The sequence below is a fragment of the Rhineura floridana genome, chromosome 6 (assembly GCF_030035675.1).
Source record: "Rhineura floridana isolate rRhiFlo1 chromosome 6, rRhiFlo1.hap2, whole genome shotgun sequence".
Lineage (NCBI taxonomy): Eukaryota > Metazoa > Chordata > Lepidosauria > Squamata > Rhineuridae > Rhineura > Rhineura floridana.
Window position 1 is genome coordinate 31,558,246 of NC_084485.1, and position 16,749 is coordinate 31,574,994.

The 16,749-nt window shown below is 41.6% G+C and overlaps 1 protein-coding gene across 2 annotated transcripts in view; it reads left to right on the forward strand.

Annotated features, from left to right (window-relative positions):
- The window catches only part of PREX1 (phosphatidylinositol-3,4,5-trisphosphate dependent Rac exchange factor 1), a 334,614-nt gene that overhangs the window by 257,273 nt on the left and 60,592 nt on the right, over window positions 1-16,749 (forward strand). For both annotated transcript variants that reach the window (XM_061631360.1, XM_061631361.1), the window contains exon 17: window positions 8,210-8,302. In XM_061631360.1, the coding sequence (XP_061487344.1) occupies window positions 8,210-8,302 (93 nt within the window). The remainder of the gene's footprint in view (window positions 1-8,209; window positions 8,303-16,749) is intronic.

Sequence of the window (16,749 nt, forward strand, 5' to 3'; positions counted from 1 at the left end):
TTATTTTATAAGTCTTGATTTCCTTCTCCCCCCCTTTTTTTGCAGGGGGTCTAAACAACCTTATTTCCTAACAGTGGGCCAGATTCTGTGCCACTATCGTACCTGATGATAACAACATGGAAGAGCAGTAAAGAGTGGCCATGTCAGCAGCAATAGAAAAAGCATGTTGGGAAATGGTCCATAGGCCCATTAAGGGAAGAAGTGCATCTCAGTGGATGGCTTTGGCTGCCCTCATGCTACTGCTATATATTTTCTTAGTGTAACAGTCCTGTATCAGTGGTGTTCTTCCCCAATTATATAATCAATTTGATTCCTATATTGACCATTTGGTTGCTCAAAAAATGTGTTTGCAAGAAACAAATTACTGGCTTTACAGAATTCAGTACATCTTTCTCCTGCTTCATTTCTATCTCCTAAGCCCCATTTCCCCACAGTTCCTAATTCTTCTCTGTTCCCTACTTTTACATTCCAGTCCCCCATGATTATCAGCACATCTTGTTTTGGTGTGTGATCAATTTCTTCCTGTACTTCTGTGTAAATCTCTCCAAGTCCTCTTCTTTGGTGTTTGCCATTGGAGCATAGACTTTGATGATGGTTATGTTATTATTATTATTATAGTTTATTTCTACCCCGCCTTCCAGCCAAAAGGCCCTCAAGGCGGCTTACAAAAAAAACACAAATATAAAAATACATCAATAAAACAATACAATTTACAAAAATTAAATAACAAATAACATTATTTAAAAAACAGTGATTACAACTTCCAGTGAAAATACAGGGTGGTGCAGGTGCCTGGAGCAGCAGAAACATCTCAGGTTGCCCCCAACAAAGCTGTGAGTTGGTTCTCTCTCTTTCCTTCTATGCTTGCAAGTCCTATTATTATGTTAATAGCTTTCCCATTAAATTTCATTGATATAACTCACTCAGACCTTGCATTATAGCTCCTAATTTACTTATTTATTTAATTTATTTATATCCCACCTTCCTAGCAGGAGCCCAGATTGCTTTTGCTACATCACTTCTCACTATTAAAGCAATCCCGTTTCTTCTTAATTTCTCATTTCCTGCATAAAGTATTTTGTAGTTGCCTGATTGAAAGTGTCTCATTCCCATCCATTTTAATTTAATTCACTCACACCAAGTATTGTAATGTAGGGATGTTGAATAATCAACAGGGGAACACACTGACTGACCAAGATAAAATAAAAGGAAAATGGAAACAATACACTAGGATGACAGATTCATTCATGGAGGAACCGTATGATTAAGAAACAGAAATTTTAGAATGTGAGGTGAAAGCTGCTCTTAAAATACTTGGAAGAAACAAATCACCAGGAACAGATGGCATACCAATAGAGTTGCTACAAGTTACTGAGACTGAATCTGTCCATATTTTGACAAAATTTGTCAACAAATATGGAAACTAAACAATGGCCTACAGACTGGAAGCATTCAATACGCATCCCAATTCCAAAGAAAGGAGATCCCAGGGAATGCAGTAATTATCAAACTATTGCCTTAATATCTCATGCAAGTAAAGTAATAATCAAGATTCTACAACAAAGGCTATTACCATATATGAAGCAAGAAATGCCAGATGTCCAAGCTGGATTTAGAAAGGGAAGAGGTACCAGAGATCATATCGCAAATATACGATGGATAATGGAACGGAGCAAGGAATTTCAGAAGAAAATCACCCTATGCTTTAGAGAGCCTTTGACTGTGTAGATCATGAAAAGCTATGGAATGCTTTAAAAGCTTTAAAAGAAATGGGTGTGCCACAGGATCTGATTGTCCTGATGCGCAACCTATACTCTGGACAAGAGGCTACTGTAAGGATAGAATATGGAGAAATTGATTGGTTTCCCATCAGAAAGGGTGTGAGCTGGGTGTATTTTATCACCCTATTTGTTTAAACTATTGTTTAATCTATACACAGAACATATCATATGGAAAGTGGGATTGGACCAAGGTGAAGGAGGTGTGAAAATTGGAGGGAGAAATATCAATAATTTAAGATATGCAGATGATACCATACTACTAGCAGAAACCAGTAATGATTTGAAATGAATGATGTTGAAAGTTAAAGAGGAAAGCACAAAAGCAGGACTACATCTGAACGTCAAGAAATATCCAAGGAGGACACAAAACAACAGCTACTTTTCATCAATTATCCCCATATAGCCGTGAAGCTGACCTTGGGCCAGTCACTGCCTCTCAGCCTCACCATACAGGTGTTTGCATGCAAGCATGTTTGAAAATGTGTCCATCAAATAGGTACATTCATCAGAGAGCCATAACTGGTTGTAACTCCTTCTTGAGTTTCATACTCTGTGGCAAATCTGGTTTGAGGAGGCCCTTGGCAAAGTGCACTCTGGTGAGCATTCTCCAGTGGTCATGGAATTGCAAGGGGCAATTAGAATTCTCAGGTTTTTAGGCTGGGATGCTGACTTGCCCTACATAAGCCTTTCCCAGTGTGGAGCCCTCCATGGCTATGCTGGCTGGGACTGAAGCAGTAAAAAGCATCTAGTGGGCACCATGCTGGGGAAGACTTATCCATCACTACATGCCTTTTTGAGGACTGATTTTAGACAACAGTAAATGTTGATTGTCTTACTCGGGTACTTTTGAAATGCACTGTGTTTTTTGCAACAGATGCTGAATTGCATAAAGAGAAATCGACCATCTCTCTATTCCCCCTTGTCTTTTATCCCTCTTTTTGACCTAACACTGGAAGTAACAGCTGATGTTTTCTGCCAAATGACATGTGCAGATGCCAAAAGGCAAATTGTTCCAGTGTGAAACAAACACTCTTCAAATAAATACTTAATTTCATTTGTTTGTGCAATTGTTTCTGTTCACTTGCATGAATCATGAAATGCTGGAAAAATATACAAAATTCTTTGCATAGTTCAGGAAAATTAAATCTTAGGCTTAATTCCAGATACTAAAAATGTACCAGTGTCAGGACATCTCTTTTGACATTCATGAATGATGCTTTCAGGATCAGAATGTAAAGACCCCATAATTAGTAACTCAGGGAAGTTTTGTGCTGAGACAAACAGTCAATCTGTCCGTAGAGATGACTATGAAATATCTAGGAGACTTTTTGTTTATTTTCATGTATTTATTTTAAGCACTTACAATCGACCATTTAAAATTAAAAAATAAATAAGCACAGCTTAATAACAGCAATACATTCAGAAAAAAACCAAAATAAAACATGCAGTAAAACAGCAACTTAAAAACAGCAGTAAGAGAAACAACAAATTTCAGATGCAAAGCATTTTTTAAAAGCCTCACCATTATTAGACTTTTTTAAGTACCTGAGCAAATTAAAAAGAAATCTTGACTAGGTATCTGAGACTGCAACCTTTTATACATTTAAAATAAGAACATAAAAAGAACCCTGCTGGATCAGACCAAAGGCCCATATAATCCAGTACTCTGTTCTCACAGTGGCATTCTACCATTAGCACCCTCACACTCATGTTCTCCAGAAACGTGTACTAAGGGGTATACTGTGTTTGATACTTGAGGTAATATATAGCCATTGTGACTAGTAGCCATTCATAGCCTTATCCTCCATGAATTTGTCTAATCTTTTAAAGCTATCCAAGTTGGTGGCCATCATGGCATCCGGGAGTAAGTCCACTGAAGTCAGTCAGGTTATGTCTGAGTAGACTTGAATAAGGCTGCACTGTAAAGCTCAAAGGACCATAGGAAGCTGCCTTATTCTGTGTCAGACCTTTGGTCCGCCTACTAACTCAACATTGTCTACAACTTACTGCAGCAGCTCTCAATGGTTTCAGGCAGGGAATCTTTTCCAGTCCTACCTGGAGGTGGCGGCATCTGAATCTAGGACCTTCTGCATGCACCAAGGGAATAACATCTGCAGCAGTGGCACTACAATGCAACAGAGATCAAGCCAGGACTCCTCTCTGCCTCAAACTAGTTTGCAGAACATTAATTTCCTGAACTCATCTTCCATAGCAGTGTTTATCATGTCCCACCCTGAGATCTTTGGTGCCTTACAGTAGCCTTCTAGAAGTATTGTATTACAACTTCCAACAACCCCAGCCTGCATGGCAGGTTGGGGAAGGCTGTCTTAAAAAATATCCTGACAATTGACAGCAATTAAACACAATGTTTGTGCTTTTGGAGAAGACTGTTAACAGGTTTATGGGCAGATCCTCATTACGAGGCAGATAGGTGATTGATCAGTAAAATTTATTTTTTAGGCCTTGGCATCTCTGTGTCTTATTGTGCCTTGCTTTATATACCCTGCCATGGGGCCGTTTTACTTTATTTTTAAATGTGAAGAGCAGTTAAAAGCAATTTACTGTTATTTTCATTGAAACTATTTTAAGCCACAGTAAATGACCAACACATAGCACTAAAAGTGCTTTGCTTTGTTTAACTTCCCAAGGGTCAAGATTTCCTGGGGCCTTCTCCACGTGAATCCAGTTGAGTTGTAAAGCTAATTACAGCCCTCACTCAGTTGCTTTGAAAAACATGATCCTGAGCATGCTTTTTCCAATCAGGCAGGCAATCCCTTTCAACCTCTCTAAATGAAAAATGGTAAGCTGGAGCAGATGAGTCCTCCATCCAGTTTCAATTGACTCCAGAGCTTATCGCCACAAAGGGTGTATTGTATTGGAGAATGAAACTTGGGCCCCTTGTCAATGTGCAAGGCCAGTGCCTCACCAGCGAGTGGTGAGCTCCAAGTGAGCACTTTGCCCTGAGCAGGCTTGTGCAGTGTTGTTCCCAGAGTGTTTTGTAATATGATTCCCCCCCCCGCTGTCTCCCCTTAACTCCACTATCTTCTCAATCGCATTGTCTTGCTTGTTTGAATTCAGAGGTAGCTGAGAGTGTGGTGCCGTCTTGTGTATTTCAACTCCTGCAGGAAAGGAGGCTTAATTTCATTAATCTTGGGCCAGCGTGAGCCACTGCAACAAAAGAAAACTGATGAGCTAATAACACTGGCCCATAATTACTTTTGTCTCTCCCCTCCTCCACCCACTGCACTGTAAAAAGTAATTGTAGCAAAATAAGGCAAGTTTCCTCCACCCCACCCCACCCCAACCTGTGACTTTTATTTCCTAACAAATCATGTGAAGGTTTGATCTGATTTGACAAATTTTTATTTTATTTCTTACAGTGATTTTACAATCTGACACATTGATGTGTTTGGTTGAATCATTACAGTCTGACACATTCAACCAAACCAGCCAGCCAATTCACTAGATGACAAAAACACAGCCTGACTTTATTTATTTATTCAACTAGTTAATAGCTTAATACAAAAGACAAAAGTCTCTAAACAGCTTACAAAAATCAAACTTAAAACATAATAACAGCCATAAATAAAGCAACCTCAGGTTACGCACTGCTGGGGTTAGAACATTAATTCTAACTGACTGAAAATAACTACAGAGTTGGCCTGTCAGCATTCTCTGTGGAGAATGTTTCATAATGTGGGTGCCACTGCTGAAAATGCCCTGCTTATTCTCACCCTCAGTTTAACTTACAGCCTTAAACGTTAAGAGCAGCATCTTGAAAAATATCCAGAAATGCACTGGGAGCCTTTCAGTATGGAAACATGTGGATTGCCTCATTTTGAATAAATTGAATTTTCCAGCCAATTTTAAGGGCAGCCTTGCGTAGACAATATCAAAAAAGTCTTGCTTAGAAGTACCAAAGTATGTAAATGAGACACTCTGAGACCAGAGATGCCAGCAAACCTATCCCTAGCTAAGCTTGGAAACTAGTCCATGGTTGGAGGCAGTATTCTTCCAGATACCAGTTGCTGGAAGCCAGTTGTGGGAGGGGATAGTGCTCTTTCCACTCAGATCTTGCTTTCGGATTTCCCATGGGCAACTGGTTGGCCACAGTGGAAACAGGATGCTGGACTAGATGGGCCATTGGCCTGATGCAGCAGGCACTTCTTATGTTCTTAACTTTTGAGGCTTGTTAAAGCCCACCTCAGTGTGGTATAGTGGTTAGAGTGTTGGACTACAACCCGGGAGACCAGGGTTTGAATCCCGACACAGCCATGAAGCTCACTGGGTGACCTTGGGCCAGTCACTGCCTCTCAGCCTCAGAGGAAGGCAATGGTAAACCCCCTCTGAATACCCCTTACCATGAAAACCCTATTCATAGGGTCAGCATAAGTCGGGATCGACTTGAAGGCAGTCCCTTTCATTTTTCAAAGACCACCTCAAAACCGAAAAGAGCTTCACAAGCACCAAAATTCTCCTTCAGCTCAGATTTTGACTGGAGCCAGTGAAAAATTCCGGGCTTTTCTCTGCCATGTCCACCACCCTCACCCCATCCCCTAAGGTCCTCATTTCCTTCCACCCTTCCCCAAACACACTTTCCCTTTCCAGATGGAGAGAAGAGCAAAAGAAGTTTCCTACGTCCTTTCTCCTCCCTGTCACCTCATTATGCTCCTCAGTACCATGATGGTGCTCAGAGTTCCTGCTCATAGTAACCCCGTTGTGCCCTGTCACCCTCTCAGCAAGCATGATGAGATAACAGAGAGGCAGGGCGGAGAGAGAGAGAGCTCCTTCTGCTCTTGTCCCCATGAGCCTGCCTTCACTTTTGCTCCCACTGCAGTTTAGTGGAGATTAGAACAGTGAAGTGAGGCAGAGTGGGGGTATCGTATTTCTGTGTCCTTAGATTGGCTTGGAAAGCTTTTCTGGGTGTTCTCAATTTTTTTTTCTAGGAAAATCCTGTGATCTGGTAAACCAGATGTGCCAATCAACCATGTAGAGTGGCCTGCTCGGTCAGGCATGGGGAACCTTTGGCTCTCCAGATATTGTTGAGCTATAACTCCCTGGCCATTGGTCATGCTTGCTGGATCTGATGGGCATTGTAGTTCAGTAACATCTGGAGAGCCAAAGATTCCCCAGACCTGTGGAAGGTGCATGACAATCCTCCTTGCTTTTCCAGGCTCAGGCAGCTGGGACACCATGGCTGGCGGGCTGCATTGGGCTTTTGGTGGTCACGTACAATTCAAAGACTGAGGGCCAAAACTAAATGTGACAGGCCATAGATCATGTGTGTGCCCTATTCACATGTAAAATTTGTGCACATCTCTCTCTCTCTCTGCGTGCTAATAGTAAAAAGAGTGTTTGGGAGGGGGGTGCTAACCATCCTGCCTCTATTGTGCCTTAAGCTCTCTGCAGTTCCAGACACAATTCTCCATTCCTGGATCTAATACTGGAAGTGAGCCAGGAATGGAGAAGAGTGCTTAGAGCAATGGACTCGGGAGAGACAAGGCGGGGGAGGACAAAAGGTTCAACATCCTTCTTCTGTGTGCTGCTTTAACTATTATAGTAAGACCTTTTCACTTCCCTATTTTTAGGGCAGACACATCAAGCGAAGCACATGTGCCATCTCTGCCACTGGTTTGGCCCTAAGCCTATTCTTACTTGATTGGATTGTGTGCCAGTAAAATATTTTGCAGTTCAATGCATGTTGTGTTGCAGTAACACCTATTTGCCTTTCTTTCTGTGTGACTGCAGCCTTCCTTTAATGTAAATCTCAATCACTCAGAATACCATAAGGAAAATAATTGGCTAAAGGAGAATACTGCTTATTCTTGCCTTTAGTTTCCCAAGGTCCCCACTATTTATTTGTTTTTTATTTACCACTTAGGAGACAATATTTTGTTTTCAATTGATATTAGGAATCAGGGGGGAAAGATTTACTGACCTAGATCCCACATCACATTAAACCATAGTTAAAAACAAACTGTGGTTTAATGTGAACATGCAGTATGCTAGTGCTTGCTGCCAAAGTGTTCACATTCTGTTCCTACCCTACTGCTGCACCATTGGGAAGCATGCCAGAGTTTAGCTTGTCATGATAACCAAATCTGGGCTTGTGGTCTGTTTTTTCTCCAAACAACCCACAAGTGGTCCAAGGTTTGTTTTTGGCTTACTGCTCATGGTTTGTTTTGAAGAAACAAACCATGAGCCTTGGTTCGAATATCATGACTCTGGCTTGTAGAGTGAAGTGAGAACGTTGCAGCAGTTCTTTGCGCATTCACTTTGAACCATACTTTGTTTTTAATGATGGTTTAATCTGACATGCAAACCAGGCCATTGAAACAGCAACCAACTATCGCATAACTCAGGACCAAACTCATTAGTTGATGAAACACTCTTTTGTCAAATATGTTTTTCTCCCACTCCTTTTCAAGGTTTTGCCAGAAGAGGATGACTATGGCTTCGACATAGAAGAAAAGAACAAAGCCATTGTGGTGAAGTCTGTTCGTCGGGGGTCACATGCAGAGGTGAAACATTCTGACATATGTAAACACTTCCCTTTTTGAATTAGGAAGGAGATTCTTTGAAATGCCGTAAAAGGATGTCAAGAGTTTGCTTGTGTGTGTGGTTCAGGTGAACGGGGGGGGGAGGTCTTAAACACCTCCAGACAACTACATCTGCCCCCTCATCCTCCTGCTAGCCTTGTGCCTCCCAGTAGTTGCCATTCATCATCTGGCAAGCCTCTTACCATCAGGCCACACAGCCCAGTAGCTGAGAAAAGTAGGATTTGAGGACTCTGCAGCTGCTGCCTATTAACTGCTATCAGCAGCAGAGCTATGTAGCAGAGCCTCATCCTACACAGCCAGCCACCTTGCAATGTGCCAACCCTGGGTGTCGACCCCAAAGGGGATTGTCCCTTTGGCATCATCCCTTTGGGGTTATGGCAAGGACACCAACCCATTTTGGTTTACTGTTTTGTTTTGCTTTCTTTCCCCACCTGTGGACGTTTCATTCTTTTTATTGTATGTAACATGCATTTGGGGTGTGTGAGAGGGTGAATTGCATGATACACATTGGTCTTATGCTTTTTGGGGTGCCCAGTGTGAGAGACTGGTGTGTCCCAGAGAGTTCAAAACCCCTGGATAGGGGGTGGGGGTAAAGAAATGAGTGTGTGACCCAGGTGAGAGATGGGGTGGGATGCCTGCTTATTTGTTTTGTTCCCTTTGCTGGAGGGTGGGTATATCTAGGGTGGACTGTATTGTGGTCTACCTGTTGTGTATTGATGCCTTGGCTGCCCTAACGGATGGCCTTTATCATGAGATAGACAGGGAATCCAACCCTGTTACTTCTCAATCTCTCAGCAGCATTTGATACCATTGACCATAGTATCCTCCTGGACCGACTCAGTGGGATGGGTATTGGAGGCACTGTATTATCCACTCTTACCTTCAGGGTCGCGTCCAGAAAGTGACACTGGGTGAGTGTTCCTCGGCCCCCTGGTGCTTGTGCTATGGGGTTCCACAGGGTACTATTCTCTCCCCAGTGCTATTCAACATCTATATGAAGCCATTGAGAGCAGTCATTAGGAGTTTGGGAGCAAGGTGTCAGCAATATGCTGATGTCATGTAGCTCTGTTTCTCCATAATATATGACTAAGGAGAGGCTTTGGATGCTCTCGATCGGTGTATGAATGCCGTAGTGGTCTGGATGAGGGCCAATAAACTGTGCTTGAATCATGGGAAGACGGAGGCTCTTTGGTAGGTGGTTCCAATGTCCAGGAGATAGGCAGGTTATCTGTTCTGGATGGGGTCTTGCTCCCTCTGAAGGACCAGGTCTGTAGCATAGGGGTACTCCGAGAGCCATCTTTCTCACTATAGGCCCAAGTATCCTCTTTGGCTAAGAATGCCTTTTACCAGCTTTGTCTGGTTTGTCAGATATGGCCGTTCCTGGACTAGGACCTCTGGACCTCTGTAGTCCATGCGTTGGTAACCTCGAGGCTGGATTATTGCAATGCGCTCTGTGTGGAGCTGCCCTTAGCCCTGGTTTGGATGCTCCAGTTGGTGCAAAACATGACGGCCAGATTGCTGATGGGAGCACATGGCGGACAACATGCAACACCACTTTTAAAACATCTCCACTGGCTGCCCATCCACTACTGAACCAGGTTCAAGGTCCTTGTATTAATTTACAAATCCCTGAATAACTTAGATCCATGGTATCTTAGGGGCCACCTGAACCTTTATATCCCAGCCCAATCACTGAGATCATCTGCAGGAGCAGCTCTGGTGGTCCTCCGAGTTGGTGAGGCTCATTTAACATCAACACGAAATCGAGCCTTCAGTGTCATTGGCCCAGTTCTCTGGAATGCTCTGCCAACAGAGATTCAGCAGGTGCCTTCTGTTCTAACTTCATAAGCGCCTGCCGAAAACCTTTCTGTTCCACCAGGCTTATACAGGCAATTCAGACAATGCTCTTTTCGCAATAGTTGATGTGTTATTGTACTTTTATTCTTGTATTTTTGTATTGTATTTGTAATGCTTTTATTCTATGGTTATTTTTTTAACATATTGTAAACCGCTTTGATATTTTTAACGAAATAGCGGCTTACAAATATTTTTAAAAATAAATAAATAAGATAAAAATAACATGCAGAAGGCAGAAGACTATTTCATTTTAATGGCACCTGGGAGGATGCTGAGGGTGGTGTCCAAATAACATGTCCTGTCAGCACGAGGATTTCCACTTGGGCAGCAGGACAATACATGGCTTCTATTTATGAGCATTAACTCAAGGCAACTCTTCTCCCCTTCTGTGCCCCGTGCCCTGCAGAGGGCTGGGGGAACTCCTAGAGCAGATTTAGGGGATGCACAGAGGAGTGGGGAAAGTCCTGTTGCATCAGCAGAAATCCTTGTACTGACAGGAATTTCTGCAATTCCCTTTGCACTAAACTGCCTTTGCGCACTGGTAGGCGTTTGATTCCTTTACGTGGCATTTTTGCAGGGTAATTTCATTAAGTGATAAGACAGCAGGTTCCCTCAGGCCCAGAGCAGCATATTGTGTTGCAAGAGCTGAAGGTAACCACAGGGAAAGCTGTGTTCAGATCAGTATAAAGCAACAAGCATCTGTACATGCCTTTTCCTTCTGCAGAGCTAATAGCAACTTGGAGAGGTGGAGGAGTTAGATCCAGAAAACAGTGGAGGATTAATGGTTAAACTTCCCCTCTTCTGGACCAAATTAGAAGCCCTTCATAGCTGCTTTGAAATTAACAAAATAAAAGCAGGAGATCCTGATCACCAATCTCCCATGTCACAACTAGTTGAGTCCTCAAGGTAAAAACATTTATGCCAACTGGAAATTACAATCATCTGTGTAATAGCACTAGTCGTACCTGCCTTTAACATAAGACCACATACCAGTGATGAGAACAGTGTTGATCAAGGACAGCCCAACACAGTGAGCCATGCTGAGAACATGAGAGCATAAAATTGTAAAGAATCTGCTTCAACACAAGTTAAGGGGTAGCACATTTTGGATAACAAAGCTTTCCATTTCCCTGCCTTCAGTTTCTCACTAGCAGCAGCCGCAGTAAGGCACTGGTGGTTTAAATGGCACCTCTCAGACAGAACCACTTGTCTGTGAGTATCTGTTTCATAGTGACTGGTTGCTAGGATAGACTTTTACAACAAATGTGTGCAGCTAACACTCTTTTGAAAACACCATCGCTACCACCACAGGCACCAAGCAGGTAGACCACGTGCACATTGGAAAAGCAGGGTGGGCTTTTTTAAGGAAATGATGGGAAGAGTGGAGTCAAACTAGCCATACTATTAATCTACAGTTTACTAGGATGCTCACAATAAAGATTCTATCCTTCCTGTGTAGTCTGTTGCAAAGAGAGGAAATTAGGAGTGGATTCACTTGGATTGGACAGATTGATCCAGACAATACATGGCTTCTATTTATGGGCATTAACTCGAGGCAAGCATTGTCTGTCTTTGCCACCCACATAGTCATTGGTCTGATATATTCAGAGAAAGATGTGCATAAGCCACCAATTATTCCCATTATGTGAATGCACATAGATATCAAATATCATAAATTCATGCTTGTAACTTTGCTGGTGGGTGTTCATTGTTTGCAATGTCTACAAGGTGCACTGTATATTGGAGGCAGTCACACAGTGTAAGTTGTGATTGTTGCATACATGCTCAGGATTGATCCAAAGATGTTTCTAATTCTGCATGCAGCTGGCATTATGTTGCTGAAGAGCATTTTTGCAAATGTTCTTGTTTTGCAGAAACTGTCTTAATTTGCATTCTAAACATAATAGCTGAGGCTTGGCAGGAATTTAACATTTTGGGGCAGGAAGTATGGATTATATGAAGGATATTAGGTTTATACAGGTAGAATAATATATGTGAGCTAGAGGAGGAAATGGGCAAGCAAAACAAAGGTGTTATATCCGCTGAACACTGGAGCCTTTTGCCTTTATTAGCTCCACATTTTCAAATGCATTTATTATTATTATTATTATTATTATTATTATTATTATTATTATTATTATTATTACACTTGTATAACGCCCCATAGCCGAAGCTCTCTGGGCGGTTTACAACATAAAAATCAATATACATTCACTTACATTTTACTTACAATTGCTAGTAAAAAAAGAAAAGCAATAATTCACATTTTAAATAAACCTAACTGAACAATAAATCTCTAAACAATATACATAACATGAAAACAGGATAAATCAAATACAAAACAAAGCAGAATATAACAATTATAAAATATATCTAAAAATGTTCTCTAATTTCCCATTGTGCTTCTCCCCACCTGACCACCATCTTCTATAATCAGTAGCATTATGAACATTTCTTCCATTGTCTTCTTTCTCCAAGACAACCACAAAACAACTCCAAGTGTGACGCCAAGTGCGCACTTAGCGTTGCACTTTGCGCAACGCCAAGGCTCTGCCTCAGGCAGCCCTTCCCCTTCATATACCTGGAGCAGAAGGGAAAAAAAGAAGGCAGAGTTGTGGGTAAATGGCAACAGCTGCAGCAGCACACAGAGTCCTTCCAAACACACACACCATTATACAGAATCCATTTTTTTTGGTAATTACCAGTTACTGGCTGCATTTAAATGTTATACTAGGTCATGGTTTAGTACAATATCAGAGAGCCTTAGTGAGTCTTGGGCTCACACATTCTCCCTCTCCTTCACAATCAAGAGGAGGAGATTAGAAGCTTTCACTTCTACTTTTTTTAAACCACAGTTTAGTGTGTCATCTGTACTGACAAACTGGTCAATTGCGGTTAACATTGACAGTGGCTAGCTTAAAGCAAGCCAACTTCACACCATGCTTTATGATGCCTATTCTATACTTCATTACTGTCCAAGATCTGTATTCTTTGTCTGGCTTCAGGGTGGTGTTAAGCTGATGTAGTCCTGTGTTTATTATCATTCTCGTTTATTTGTTTGTGGTGCTTATATATAAGAACTCCCCCTCCAAGCAATTGTGAAGGCCACACAGGTTGCTGAGTGGTTATCCTTTCAAGTACTGGACAGGCCCAGACTTGCTTAGCTTTAGAGGTGGGACTTCAGAGTCTGTCTGTATCCCAGGCCATTTGGGTAAATGGTTGTGCTAGATTCCCTATTTTTCTTTGTCGTGTAATCATTGGCAGCACCAAGATTTGTCTGCTTATATTAGCCAAGTTTTTTATTAATATGAAACTCTTGGTAAGCCATCGTCTGACAGATAATGCCTCTGTCATTTCTTTGGACAGCTGCCTGTAGCACATTTTGGTGTTGGGAGAAAAAAAATCTGTATGTGTTTTGAGACTACAGAAGCACACAATTTATGAAAGAATCTTTTTCTTGACCTTCCAAAAAAAGTCTTGCTTTGACCATCTGCCCTTTCCCATTTGACCTTAAAACACTGCTTTAAACAAGAACCAAATCCAAATCCTGATGAACAGGAGAGCCATCAGCTCAGTTCACCAAGATTTGAAACCTAGCAGTAATGCCTTTTATTATGTTCTTGGGCTCTTTAATTGTTTTTTGATACTACAAAGCTATCTAGCATATGGTTTAAGGCCAGCACAGCAGCTGTAGATCATTTGGAAAACCCTCTGGTGGCCTGATGCTCTCCAGGAAACAGGAGTAGGAAACAGGGTGCTCAACAGAAACATGATGTATTTCCCTGGCATTTTTTGGTCTTTGGGATGATTTTGAAGGGCCGTAGCTCAGAGGTAGAGCATCAGCTTTGCATGCAGAAGGTCCCATATTCAATCCCTGGCAACTCCAGGTAAGGCTCAAAATGTCCCCTGTGTAAAACCCTGGAGAGCCACTGCCAGTCAGTGTTGTCATTGCTGAGTTAGATGGGCCAATGGTCTGATTCGGTGTAAGGCAGCTTCCTATATTCCTATTAGTCAGCTTTTGACAACAAGCAAATCATTACGCGCAGCTTGATTCATTGGCCTTTAATGCAGAGGTGGCTAGCTTTTTTCTTTTTGGCTTGAGGATTGCATTCATCCTTGGCCACCCTCCAGGGGCCGTATGCCAGCAATGGGTGTCGCCAAAAGTACCCCACACTCTCTCACACATGCATGCACATACACCACAGGCACACATGTGCAACCACCAGGCAGATCAACTGAAGAGGGCAGTTACTGTCCCTTCTTCCCTTGTCAAATAATCAATCTGATGCCTGAGGAGGGGGCAATTTGCGTCTGCATTAGAGCGCAGTGCTCTGCCCACCAAGTGTTGTTATCTGCTTTAATTTTCATTCTTTTTGCCACTGCTGCCAAAATCAGTGGAGGTCTTCAGGGGCCAGGAAAAAATGCATTGTCAGGCTAAACAAGGCCTCCAAACTGGGGCTTAGCCACCCTTATTTTGCTAAACATGATGAAACAGAAATAAGGTTTTAGGTGTGTGGACTAATTATGGAAAGGATAGTTATAGAATTATAGAAGAGTGAAGGGGCCTATAAGGCCATCAAGTCCAACCCCCTGCTCAATGCAGGAATCCAGCTTAAAGCATATCCAACAGGTGGCTGTGTGGCTGCTTCTGGAAAGCTTCCAGTGTTAAAGAGCCCTCCACTTCCCTAGGTAATCTCCCTAGTCCTTGCTCCAAACAAAAATTCAGTCCCCAGACAGTCCATATTCTGAGCCACAAGCAATAAATTCTGTGGCCTGTGTGAATTATACCAATGGTGCAAATTTGCATAATTTATATTACTTTGTTTAATTACTCTGAAGGGTGGATGATGATGATGATGCATAATTCTGGTTTTGTTGGCCATGGGACAGGACAAGCACTGAACCCCTAGTCCTTACTGAGGAGCCTTTATTCAGCATTACTCTGGCTGCTGAGAGTTCATCAGGCACTGTCCTACATCGTCAAGCACATCTTTGCAGCTATAACAGCTAGGAACTTGTTTTGTTTTGTTTTAATGAAATTCTAATTCTACCTATTCATGTCAGGAAGACTCTTCCATAATATGCAATGGAAGAATGAATATGTAAAATATTTTGTGATGATGAGAGCTTTTCAGGAAAGTTCTGCAAAAAGTGTTTCTAGACTTCCTGGAGAAAAAATCATGCAGATTTTACACTCTAAATTATTTTTGAATAAAAGCCATACAGATTCTATTTGTGTATGTATTTTTCCAAGTGTATTCCTTCATGGAGCAAAAATGTTTCATTGAAATTGGCCGCCAAATTGGTGTCAGCCAACCCTTTGTTCTAATCTTCAAATTCTGAACTTGTTAGGACCAAGTCACAATTATATAAATTTCTTTCTTTCTTTCTTTCTTTCTTTCTTTCTTTCTTTCTTTCTTTCTTTCTTTCTTTCTTTCTTTCTTTCTTTCTTTCTTTCTTTCTTTCTTTCTTTCTTTCTTTCTTTCTTTCTTTCTTTCTTTCTTTCTTTCTTTCTTTCAAAAAAACAAAAACCTCTGGCTGGGGTAAAAGGTCTGCTATGATATAATGTCTGTTCAGCTTTACTGAACTGGTTCTGGGCAACATCTCTTTATTTTCCTTCTGAATCTGGAAAGAGACTGCACTTCCATCTTCCAGAATTCTCTGGATCCAATGGCAACTAAAACCCCTTTGTTGGATGGAATGACTTCCCCCTGCTGCAGACTATCTGTTTCTGTGGTTCCCTTTCCCCCTTTAAGGTGAGATGTTTAGTCTGGCCAGCTGCCTACCTCAGATGTTCAGGGCCAGCCCTAACATTAGGCAAAGTGAGGTGACTGCCTAGCAGCTGAGGGGCATAGATAGATCAGGCCACAAAAGCAAATCCTCATGGATAAACACAGCAAAAAAGGGGGAGATGAAGCATATATAAATCCATAGGATATAGCAAATAAGTTCCCCACACCACCTCTAGATGGTAGAATAATTCCATGTTTTAAGGTATATTTATTGTAGTGCTTCATCACTTTATGTTTTAATTCTGGAACTAATTTGTGATTGATACAACTGCAACCTATCAGGATAAAGTGACAATAAAAGAATTGTCCCATTGGGAGGCATGTTTACTACCCTGCTTTGAAGAATCAATTGACAAGCAGATGTCTGATAATTCATTGAACTATATCCAACAGTCTTTTGGCCCTAGACCAAGCAAATAGGTAGCTCTTACAGAAAGCCAGCATCTCATATTCTGATAACTGTGCTCACTTACAAAGAGTAGCAAAAGTGGAGGACATACAAAAGCCATCTTAATGTAGATCGTTACTCACATCTGTTCTGTTTAGATTTGGTGTCACCCTTTGCAAGAATATTCAGAAATCCTGATTCATGGAAGGTTTTGCTGCACATTTATACACAGCACCTGGTTTACTAAAAGCATACTCATACATTAATATTCTCTACAAACAGCCTGTGATAATGTGCACATAGCATTGCCAAGTTGATGCCAGTAATTTTTATGAGTTCAAAAATTGCAAGAATTTCTTCAAAGTTCACAG